At 50.4% G+C, this 12,013-nt stretch overlaps 1 protein-coding gene across 10 annotated transcripts in view; it reads right to left on the reverse strand.

Annotated features, from left to right (window-relative positions):
• Positions 1 to 7,700: 7,700 nt before the first annotated feature.
• Ptpru (protein tyrosine phosphatase, receptor type, U) overlaps positions 7,701 to 12,013 on the reverse strand; it is a 74,234-nt gene continuing 69,921 nt past the window's right edge. For 7 of the 10 annotated variants that reach the window (XM_039109155.2, XM_017593121.3, XM_017593120.3 and 4 more), the window contains 5 exons: positions 11,460 to 11,600; positions 10,402 to 10,527; positions 10,145 to 10,302; positions 9,028 to 9,163; positions 7,705 to 8,837 (listed from right to left, as the gene is read on the reverse strand). In XM_039109155.2, the coding sequence (XP_038965083.1) occupies positions 8,775 to 8,837; positions 9,028 to 9,163; positions 10,145 to 10,302; positions 10,402 to 10,527; positions 11,460 to 11,600 (624 nt within the window). In that variant the 3' untranslated portion in view covers positions 7,705 to 8,774. Of the gene's footprint in view, positions 8,838 to 9,027; positions 9,164 to 10,144; positions 10,303 to 10,401; positions 10,528 to 11,459; positions 11,601 to 12,013 lie in introns of all 10 variants that reach the window. The other 3 variants (NM_001415049.1, NM_001191575.2, XM_039109156.2) reach the window with 2 other exon arrangements.

A 12,013-nucleotide genomic window follows, 5' to 3' on the forward strand; every position in this document is an offset into this window, starting at 1 on the left:
AAATAAAAATAAATAAATCTTTCTTTTGAAGATGTAGAAAGTAAGTGACAGATATGAGTTTAACTCTAATCTAGTCTCCCACACCACCTCCTCTCTAAGGCTCGGGGAACATCGCAAACAAAGAGGACAGGAATCACGTGATTGCTGGAAGCTAGGGTGAAGGGCCGAGACACCCCATTCTTTAGACGGAACACAAGGACTGTAGACATTCACTCACAACAGCTGCCAACACGGGACTCACACAAGGCCAGCCCTGTCAGCAACCAGTCAGGGAGGAGGAGGGGGCTCCCGGAGCCTCGCCCTTCATCTCTGAACTATTGGCTATCAATAGATTCTGGACAGCCATCGTCTTTAGCTATGAACCCTCTGTTGAGCCCACTAGATCTCAGTGGAGAGCTTCGAAACCCGTGTGGCCCTGGGAAATCTTGGTAGATCCAAGACAAAGTGTCCAGACATGAATGTGAGGGAGTCTTGTGGAGAGCGGAGAAAGGATCAGGACCGGTGAGGTGGGAGATGAAGGTGTGAAGTCAGTTTGCCAAGCATACGAGCGTGAGATTGTGTTCTAAAAAATTAAAATTTTTTAAAGATTTTTTTGTTTGTTTTGGGATCTGTTTTGGTTTCTTTTGGGTTTTGGGGGGAGGATGATTTATTTTGGGTTTTGGTTTGGAGGGAGGTTCTTTTTATTTATTCATCTCTCATGTATTACATCCTAATCACAGTTTCCCCTCCCCCATCTCCTCCCAATCCCTCCCCACCTCCTCCCCTCTCCCAGAGCTCCTCCTCCTTTTGATCGGAGCAGGCGCTGCTGGAGTCACCACTTGAATGTACAATAAATAATCCACTCATTCTCCAAATTTCCCACACACCCTGCACAGGCCAAATAGGCAGGTTCCATGGGAGTGGGTCAGAGTTCACCATGTCCGCATGTCAGGCCTTCGTTAATCTCTGGGCGTCTCTGAGGGAGACAGAGAGATCCAGCTCACACACAAGAGAAAGATCCAAGAAGTTCTGTTTAGGTTCTTCCTCCATTTTGAGCATTACGTCATGAGTCAGAGGCCCTAAGTAGGGTTTCTCCTACTGACCACTACCATGACCATGTCAATTGTCCAATCGGAAAAAGGAAATGACTAACTGCTCACTGAAGCCAAGCATCGATCACTGAACTACCTCAGTTGCCACCTTGATGGGGGTGGCTACAGTAATACTGTAGAAATTGTCACACGTGCACCAGAATAAGTACATGGTAACCTCTAAGCGTAGCCATCTTTCTCCAAGGGTAGTCTTTCTTTCTTTTTTTTTTTTTTTTTTTTTATCCTTTTTTTCGGAGCTGGGGACCGAACCCAGGGCCTTGTGCTTGCTAGGCTCTACCACTGAGCTAAATCCCCAACCCCAAGGGTAGTCTTTCTTTTTTTTTTTTTTTTTTTTTTTTTTTGGTTCTTTTTTTCGGAGCTGGGGACCGAACCCAGGGCCTTGCGCTTCCTAGGTAAGCGCTCTACCACTGAGCTAAATCCCCAGCCCCAAGGGTAGTCTTTCTAACAAAGGACTACAGAGCCCTGTGAGGGAGTTTTTGAGCAAGACTCATGGAGCATATGTATGGCACCAACACAGGACGCTTCCGCAGGCATTCTCTCCAACCAAGAGACTCTAGTCGGTAAACTGGTTTATGTCTGGGAACTGGGAGACAGGCCACTCCTCACAGGTATGTGATCCAAGTCAGGTATTGGCCAATGTACTACTAGTACATTGGTTAATTTTTCTGTATATAAAGTGGGCAGACCATCTATTTCTTCCCTGGGACGTGACAACCAGTTGTTACCATAGATCCCAGTGAGCCAACACTTTCAAGTTCTGGGATATCTATGCTGCTTTCCAGAGGAATGCTTCCATTTGCCTTGGGCTATTAAGAGAGAGCATTCAACTTCCTCTAATACAAGACCCTGTCATTCCCATGAAGTCAGGAAGCCTGAACAGAGCATGCTAGGGACACACTGAACTGCAAAGTGAACGTCTGCAGCATCTCAGTAAGATACAAACTCTCCTCCTCCTTCAGAAATTCGCCAAAGCCTTAGTTATGAGTCTATCTTCTTGGAATTTTTTTTTCTGCACCATAGTTTGGGGAGGGAGGTTGTGCATGTCAACCCTGTTAAATGCCCCTCCAATACCTGTCTCCTTAAGATCTGGGGGCCCTTCCTCCACATTATGTCATTGGGCCTTACAACACCTCAACTGAATAAAACCCAAGCCATCTCCATGGCTAAGTTTCAGCCAAGCAACCAAGAAGGACGTCGGAACCAACTCCGGCTGTAGAATTAGCAGGTTCCATTCCTACTGTGCTCCCACACATTCAGAATGACAGTGTAGTCTCTTCCACCCTTAGGATGACCTCCCACACACGTGCCATGCCCAAGGATTACATCAAGTCTAGCCATTAACGAATGTCTGCACCCCTCTTGCCGTGTAAACTGCCTGCTCCCCTGTCTCAGTGTACACCTGACCCCTTGAAGCACAACAGGATTTGGCCTTATTTCTGGTTGTAATAATTGTAACCAAGTGTCTCTGTAACCTGTCTTTAAAAGGTCTGTCATCTCCTTTCAGGGAATTTGCCCCATGTAATAAGGTCATCAAAGAGTTTCCTAAACAAAGGAATATATCAGTCTCCTCAAACACACAAAAAAAGTCATTTTTGTTGGCAGGGGAGGCTCCTTTGGGTGACTCAGGGATCCTATAGTCTCCATTCCTCTGAATCCAATCAAATGTCCCTATTCCAAGTGTGAGGGCTGAAGCCTTTCTTGAATCATCCCCAAGTTTTCCCATAAGACACTTGCCGGCGTTGTAAATTTTAACGATGCAACCCACACAGTCAAATTTTATGATTCATTTTTCAGCAATATCATCCCCGTGGCTACACAAAATCAAAGATGCCTTTGCGGGTGACTTGGAAACACCACAGTTCTCCAGCTAGCCTCTAAGCTGAGCATTAAATGACCCAGCTTTGTCACGTGCTTTCTAGGGGGCATGTCCCAGTGCATTCGAGGACTCATCCAGCCACATACATGCCCCAGGGTCACCAGGACTGAGGTAATGGCCAGCACAGAAGTTACCAGGGCACCCAAGACATGTGCTTCAGCTGGCATTGAATCAAAGTCTATCCCAGGTGATGGCATAATTACAGTGCCACCATGCTGTAGATTATGAGTCTCCGGTTTCCTTTTGGCAAGGAGCTCAACACTTTGCCCAAGGCCAAGGGTACAACGAAATCAATCAAAGTCCCATCTGTTCCAGACTGTCTCCTGGGACCACCTGTGCCCCAGTCAGTATCAATTAGGACCCAGTCAGGAGCAGAGCCCATATCCATAATAATTTGAGCATGATATTAAAAACTTGAGGGTTTTTAATATCAAGAATAATATCCCAGTAAAGGACGGTTAATCACTAAAGGACCCGAAGAGAGCCCTAAAGACCCGGGGGCAGCAGAGAGGAAACATAGTGAAGTCTCCTCAGGGGCAAAGTAAATAAGAAACAGATGGAGGGGCTGGTGAGAGGGCTCAGCAGATAAAGGTGATTGCTGCCAAACCTGACGATCTTGGATCGATCCCTGAGATCCATATGGCGGAAAGAGAGAACTGACTATCACAAATTATCCTCTGACTTCCATGCACATGCCATGGCAAAACACAGACAGACAGACAGATGTTTAAATGTTGACAAGGATGGCTTCAGGAGATTATCCTCCATCATTCAGCTAATTCAGACTTCTATTACAAGGGAGACATAACCACCGGCTCCACTGGAACACGTAGCCTACAGTGGCTAAGAAATGACCCAGGTAGTGTGGGCTTCCCTAGCCCTCAGAGTGGGAGCATGTATGTTTGATCTGTAAAAGAGACTTCCAAGTGGAAATAGGGACGACTGGAGGGACATCAGGAGCTGTCCCACATGGGTCACAGAGGAAAGGGGAACTGGGTCTTTGTCTTTGTGGTAGGGGAACACAAAAGAGGGAAGGAGAACCTGGCCCTGGAAGGGAGAAGCCTTTCCGACTGCAGTCACCCTTGTATCGGTCTAGCACCCTCTACTGAATGAGTCTAGCATTGCTCCCTCTGACAACATAGTCCAGAGACCAGCTCCAAAATCTCAAAGTAGAACAAAGAAAGGTGTGTTCAGAGCTCAAGAGTGATAGACGAGAAAATGCTACAGGGACAGGAGCAAACGGGGTAGGGTATGTGGGGGAGGGGAGGGGTGGAGGTACAGAGACTGGGAGGTGGACAGACAGTTATCAAGGAATGAACCAGAGAAATGAGCTCTATGCCTTTTGGAAGAGAGGTTTGTTTGGGCCGGGGCCATAAGGAGTCAACACTGTCTCCATTTCGCTTAAAAAAGAAAATGCAGACAAGTACCAAACACAGCTCAAGAAAGCCACATTGTTTCACTTCCAAGTGAACAGAAAATAAAATTCCTGGACGGATTCCTTCTTCCCACCCCTGGGGATAAGTGGGAAGTGAGTTGAGATGCATTTTATTTTCTTGAAAAGACTCTCCCAGCTCCTCTGCTCCTGCTGAGTCAGGCTGCCCCTGCAGATCGGAGGCTTTCAATCATTCATTCAGCAACATTTTCTACGGGTCTACAAGGAGCCAAACGCTGAACCCAGGAGGATATTTGGTTGTGAGCCTGAGTCAAACCTGCTCGCTGCATGTGTGGCTAAGCAGCTTCCATGATACTAAGAGTGAGCAAAGTGTCCAGCAAACAATGTGGGTTGGGTCTAAGTCCGTGGGAATTTCTGGACCAATTACAAGAGCCATGGCTTTGAAGTCATATGACGTAGGTTCTAATCCTATTAATTCTTTCCCGTGATCTGAAGCATTCATGTATATGTCCATGTGTGTGAATACACGCTGTTTTTATTCACCAGGGGTCTCGGTTCCAGAGCCTCTTGGCCTCTACTATGTTAGACCCCACCATAAATTGAAACTCTCCTAAATCAAAAGAGCTTTAATACACTGTGGTTTGTGTATGCTTGCCCCAGGGAGTGGCACCATCAGAAGGTGTGGTCCTGTTGGAGTAGGTGTGTCACTGTGGGTGTGGGCTTAAGGCCCATACCTTAGCTGCCTGGAAGTCAGTCTTCCACTAGCAGCCTTCAGATGAAGATGTAGAACTCTCAGCTCCTCCTGCACCATGCCTGCCTGGATGCTGCCATGTTCCCACCTGATGATACTGGACTGAACCTCTGAACCTGCAAGCCAGGCCCTGTTAAATGGTTGTCCTTTGTGAGACTTGCCTTGGTCATGGTATCTGCTCACAGCAGTAAAACCCTAAGACACCCACCCAACCTACCTAGTGTCACAGTATCCAGAGAGGTTGAGTGGCTTGCCCTCTGGTCACATGACTACCACCCAGCACTACTACAGAGTGCACACTAATATATTAAAGGCTAGTGAGGTAGCCCAGCAGAAAGGGACCCTTACTTCCCAGCCTGAGGTAGCCTGAGCTCCACCCCCAGGATCCACGTGGTGGAGAGAACTGACTCCTGCAAATTGTCCTCTGACCTCCACAACAATTCTGGCGCACATGCACACCCACACGCATACACATATAACAAAAGGGCATTAAGTTGAACTATTGTAAGCCAGGGATGGCCTATATTGTGAGGTAAAACGTCCTTTATCAAAGGACAATTGTGTCAGCGGAGAGTGAAGTGTACTCAGTGGTTTTGAATAGTTTGCCTTATGGCCAATTCTGAAAAAAAAAAAAAACACCATTATATTCATTGTGCACTGTTTAGGGGACCATGCATGGTCACTTCCGGGTGTCCGACTGTAAGACCGAGACGAACAGCCTTGGCTTTGTGAGTGCAGGTGAGCAGACCCACACTTTGCCCCTTCCTTCCCTCCAAATGCCAAGAATTCTGAAACACTAGCTTCAAGACAAGCAAGCCCTTTGTTAGTCGATAAAGTTAGTGAGGTAAACACAGACACCTTCCGTGTCCTCGAGGAACTCAACGCTGTGTAGAGCAAAGAAAAAAAAGCAATGCCTACACCATTCATAACACACATGCATCAGTTAGCTTTTGTAACAAAGAATCCCCGTGCGTCCTGAAAGAAAGAAAGAAGTGCTTGTAATCACTCTGGGTTCTAGCAGTTAGTCAGGCAGCCCCTTCTAATTAACCATATTTACCCTGAAAGGTTGCCAATGGCCTCCTCGTTCACAGCGACTACCAACTGTTAGGTGATGTGCTATGTCCCCTCTAGATCCTCTCAACCGCCCAGTGGGCCTCACAGGATTCCCTTACAGGGCATTGTTCCAGGACAATGCAAAACTGAGCACTGGGTCTGGGACCTGAACTCTACACTCTGCCATTCCCACCACATTCTATTGGTCCAAGCAAGTTCGTAGCTTGACCCGTCTTTCTAACACACGTTTGAGTCCATCAGGTAAAGTTTGCAGGTCGGCTCTGAATGAGGAGGCAGAACTCCTACTGTGGCAACAACAGAGTTCATCTTGATCCTAACACCCCCAGGGGTGGGGGGGTGGCAGGCAGCTTGAAACCTCAAGATGAAACCCACTGTCTGAAAAATGGCTTCTGAAGCTTAATCTTGTCAAGCTTCTAAACACACCTAGGTTGGGTTAATTGAGAAGGGAAGACCTACCTTACCTGTGGGAAGTACCATGCCAAGGCTGGAGTCTTTAACCAAACAAAAAGAAAGAGAAATGAGACTGAAATCCATCATTGTCTGCTCCTTTATTTTAGGGAGTAACACACGTTGCTGACCACACTGCCCCCTCGAGACTGGGTCGTCCACTGACCTGAAGCTCACCGTTTTGGCTAGGCTGCCCAAGTAAACTCTCAGGACTCATTTGTCTTCACTGTCCAATGCTAGGGTTATAGACATGTGTGGCCACACCCAACTTTTATGTGGGTGCTGAGGACTTGAACTCAGGTACTCAAACGCTTGCATAGCAAGGCACTCTTGCCCATTAAGGGATTTCCTCAGCCTGCTGCCACTTGATTGCAAATGCAATGTGCGGAACTGCTTGAGACCCTATCCCCCCTCCTACAACCTTCCCCCCCACCTCCCGTGCCTCCCCCATCGTGATGCCTAATCCTGATTGTCAACTTGATACACCTGGGAAAACAGAACTTCAACTGACGACTCCCCTCCATCACCACTGGCCTGGGCTCCTGTCTTTGAGGAACTGGTTTTGTGTAATGGTTGGTGGGGGAGGGTCCGGCCCACGGTGGGCAGAACCATAGTTCTGGCTAGTGGGCCTGAACTATAGCGGAACACGAGTCTGGAAGTGAGCCAATCAGCAGTGTTCCTCGGTTTATGCCTCGGAGTCCTGCTCTGAGTTCCTGCCTTTGACTTCACTCAGGATGAACCGCAAAACGTCAGGTGAAATAAATGCTTTTCTCTCCACGTCGCTGTTGGTCACGGTGTTTATCATCGCAACAGAAACCAAACTAGAACACTCACTCCAATGGACTGTGCCCTTGAGCTGTAACCCAGAATAACCTTTTCCTTTCTTAAGACACTCTTGTTAAGTACTGTGCTGCAGGAACGACCTCTGTGGGAGAACTCTGAGTGAAACCCTGGTCCATATATCTGCTGTTTGGTGAACAGAAAAGTCAAAACACTCCTAGAGTCTAGTGCTCTGACACACACTGCCCCGGAAGGCCGGACAGGCACCCATCACACACGCAGAGCCACTGGGTGGCATTCAGAGAGCACATTTATTTACAAAGCGCTTTACAAACATTACCTTACACCTCCCCACAGCCCCCTGTGAGGTAGGTCAGTAGTCATATCTACAGTTTACAGATGGGGAAATTGAGGCACGAAATGGGGGTGTGGCCTACCCCATTATAAAGAGAACTTCCTACCCTCCCATCAAAAAACAAAATAACAACAACAAAGAAAGAAAGCACTGGTCCCCATCCCAAAGCACCCCTTCTTTCTCTGAACTCTGGGAGCTGGCCCCAGCCTTGCTCTACTCCACCCTGATCCAGTGACCACCTCACCAAGAGCCACAGGGACCTCCACCCCAGGGGGCTGTGAGTCAGCCTTGTGGATTGTCACAGGCCCAAGCTGAGCAGGACCGAGCCATGGCGACCTGAAGGCTAGGGAAGAAGGAGCTGAAGTGTATCATTCTGCATATACTGGGCCAGGCAGGGATGGAGCCCAGGAGGGAGGCTCCTGTTGCAGGAAAAGCTCAGAAGCAGGAGGAAAGCATTGTCAAGCAAAGCACCCCTGGGTCTGCAAGGGCAGTGGGATGGAGAAAGGAGCTGCAGGATGCTCAGTGTGTCCCACTGCCAAGACAAGGAGGAGTCCCGGCTTCAGGACTCTCGGGGGCTCAGCCAGCTGGGACTCAGCCCCAGCCAAGCCCCAGTGAGCTTCCGCCACGTGCCAAAGGGACCACACTGGGTGCAAACCTTGGACACTCTCTGCAGATCCTCATTCGTTTCTTGCCAAGGACTGTAATGGAGTGGAAGGTCTAGCCTGGGGTCCCCAGCACTAGCTATTTTGGCCAGTGCCACTGTCCCAGGCCAGCTTCTCGGCACAGTTCTACAGGGCCCTCTGGAGGTGGGGCTGAAACAGTCTTGCAAAGCTCCTCCTTGGTCTGCAGCCTTCCCGTGGGGGTCACCGAGACGGTGCAGCATCCGCTCCTGTGTTCTCCCTGTAGGATTATGGCTGAGCAAAGTTGGGGCCACAGGCCCTCCTCACCAGTCTGGAATGATGGGCCATGCCCTGGGTGTTCACTGGGTGCCCCAGTCCAGGCGCCTGCTATCTCAACTCCAGAGCCTCCAGGTACTCCAGGGCCACATCGTAGCAGAAATGGTATTGATCCTGGGGAAAGAGAGCACCTTGAGCCCTGGCCACCCTCCAGATAAAAGGGAATGAAGAAGACATTCTAACAACCCAGGACTAGAGTGGAAGCTCAAAGTTGGGGACCAGACAAGAGTATGTAGGTTCTGAGAAGCCCTGCGGGGGTCATCTGGGGATCTGAAGTGGCTGAGTCTGGGACATGGCTCCTCACCATGGTCTCCACCATATTGGGCTTGTAGTTCCGAAGCGTTTTGGCAGCAAAGAAAACATCCACCAGGCTGTGACAGCGGATCATTTCCAAGACCGTTGCACAGGCGCAGAAGGTGCCACTGCGGCCACCGCCATTGCTAAAGGAAACACAGAAGAGGTTGGGGGTAGGACCTGGGAGCCCAAAGGGCCAACAGTGCAGATACACAAGCCAAACACAGGCGCTGAACACAGCCCGTGGCCACCGGGCACCCCAGCCTCCTCTTCCCCACTTTCCTCTGTTCCTGTGACCCAACAAAAACCTCCTGGGAAATGGGAGAGTAACTAGCCTCCTGCCTCGGGAGTCTCTCACTAAAGCCGAAGGTGAGCCCTCGGAGGACAACCCGAGCTGGTGCTGGGAGGTTCGCAAAGTGCAAGAAGCATGAAAAAGAGGTTGAGTGTGACCAGATGTGAGTGAAGACCTGCACTTCTGAATGGAGGTGCACACGTTGCGTGTGTTCATGCATATCCCATTGGCGTAACAGGTATGCTAGATGGGGCCAACAGGATGGCTAAACGGCTGGGAGTGCTTGCCGCTAAGACTGACAGCCTGAGTTCAACCCCCAGGACCTTCATGATGAAATCAAAGAACTGACTCCTGCAGCTCCTGTTGTCCTCTGACCTCCATACATACATGCTGTCATGCAAAAGCACACACGTGGGCACACACGTGTATGTGCACACACACATGCATTAAAGAAGTATAATTTTTAAAAGCTTTTAAAGTATGTGTACAGAGCCAGCAAGATGCCTCAGTGGGTAAAGACACTTGTCACGCAAACCTGGTGACCTGGGTTTGAGCCCCAGAGCCTGGGTAAAGGGAGAAACAGAAATCCAACTCTATGAAGTTGTCCTCTGACCTCTAGACATGGGCTGTGCCACGTGCGTGCCTGCATATCATACACGTGCACACATACAAATGAAGGACAAATGTAAGTATGTTATAATTTTATGGGGTGTGGGATTCTGACAGCTCCTGGAGCCTGGACTCCCTCGTGTTAGCCCTGAGAGCTTTGACAGTCTCTGGTTCCTCACACCCTCACCCTCCCAGGGAGCACTCACAGACCCCAGGGAGCACTCACAGACAATGCACCACGGTGCGCCCATCTCCACTCTCCGCCTGCCACTTGTCCACCTCAGCCAACAGGTGCAGGAAGGCCTTCCTGGAGTCAGGCGTGTCCCGATAAGCAGACCAACGCAGGAACTGAAAGTGACGAACCAGCAGGTGGCCCTCCTGCAGCTGGGGACACAGAAACCAGGCAGAGAAATGTGAGCATGAAGGTCATAGGAGCCCCCGATGACCTTGAAAGGGTCAGTAGGGGCAGCCCTGGCCGCTCACCCTTGAAGAGTTCTGCACCCGGAACACTCGGGACACCAGATCCTCGTTTGCTGTGCCAGACACAAACTCCACCTCCATGAGGCCATACTGCTGTCTGCCTGGTTCTGGCCAGTACTGCAGGCAGGGCTGGGGCACAGAGAGAAAGTTGAGTACAACAGAGCCAGTCCCCATTCCAATGCCAGCTCTGGGGGTTCCAGCCTGGCTCAGTGCCTGGCTCCAGACTCCCCTGCAGCACCCCTATCCCTCTACCACTCACCCATCAGAACACAAGGACAGCTGCCCAGAGCACTGGCACGGTCGGACTGGTTACAGCAAACTCTTCACCGACAGCGTCATGATCCCCATGGCTAGGTGGCTAGAAACCTCCCCTCTAACATGCTAGCTGCATCCCACACACGTATGTGCGTGGACGCCTACATCATGCTACCATCCTCCAGGAAGGGGCAGGCATGGACCCCTCCTATCCCAAACCAACAATGCCTCCTCCTTGCTGTCTGAGCCCGGCTCCAGCTCAGAGACGTGATGGTCCTGACGCTCGAACATGGCTTCATTCCCCACAGTGCCCCTGTAGACCACACTAGAGATCGGAGAGGGGCAGAGGAGGCCCCTCCAATATGTGCATATGCACACGTGTGCTTTGCCATAGAGAGGCAACATGGCCTCCCCTAAGTCAAAGAGAAAACAGGAGCCTTGAGTTTGTTTTACCTCCAAAGCCTCAGGGTAAGTAGGAACCACTTCGAAAGCAGAAATTCTCAATGGGATTCCAGGGTTGGGGAGCACAGCACTGCCCACTCCCACTACGTAACCTTGGACAAAGAACCTCCCCTCTGCTGGCCTTAATTCCTTTCTCCCCCGGAAGCCCCTATCCAGAAGCCGCTGTCAACTATAAACAGGATCAAGTGGGCACAACAGTCCCAGGTGCTCACTAAAAGAGGAGCTGAGCGAATTGGTTCCTTGTTTATAGATTAGGGAACCCGGGCCCTGGGAGGGAGTGTGAGAGCAGAGCTGGTGACTTTGCGGACAGCGCCAGGGAACGCACTGAGGCCCTGCAGCCTCACCCAGGCGGAGTTGGACTGGTTAAGCTGGTTGAGCATCACAATGGAGGTGCACCCATAGTCGTAGACCAGCCGCCAGAAGTCGGGTGTGGTACTCTGCAGTGGGTGCAGGGTCACGATGAAGGCGGCGCTCCGTGTGTAGCTCTGCAGAGGAGACGGCACTCAGCAGGACCCTCCGATGGCTCGGAGCAGTGCACCCAGAAGCCAGGACTTGCACATGGGTGACCAGAGACTTTCCTACCGACTGGACCACCCCAAACGGACCCCAGCTGGCCTCTTCACACTGGTGCGTAAGAATCACTCCTCTGGAATGCCAGGTCCACTACACGTGGCTGGAACCAGGTATTCGAGGCTTGAGGGACCCAGGGGAGACCAGCTAGCAGCCCATCCCCACCCATGACTTTTGCTAGCTGGACACTTGGCGTCATCTCTCCAGCCCTCAGGATATAGACAGCACACTGAGGTGAAAGTCGTGGATAGAAAGGAGGTCAGTAAACCCTAGGCTTCCGTGCCAAACTATGATACTCCCTAGAACCCTTCAGCGGGCCCAGACACCC

This window comes from Rattus norvegicus, chromosome 5, assembly GCF_036323735.1.
Source record: "Rattus norvegicus strain BN/NHsdMcwi chromosome 5, GRCr8, whole genome shotgun sequence".
Classification (NCBI taxonomy): Eukaryota; Metazoa; Chordata; class Mammalia; order Rodentia; family Muridae; genus Rattus; species Rattus norvegicus.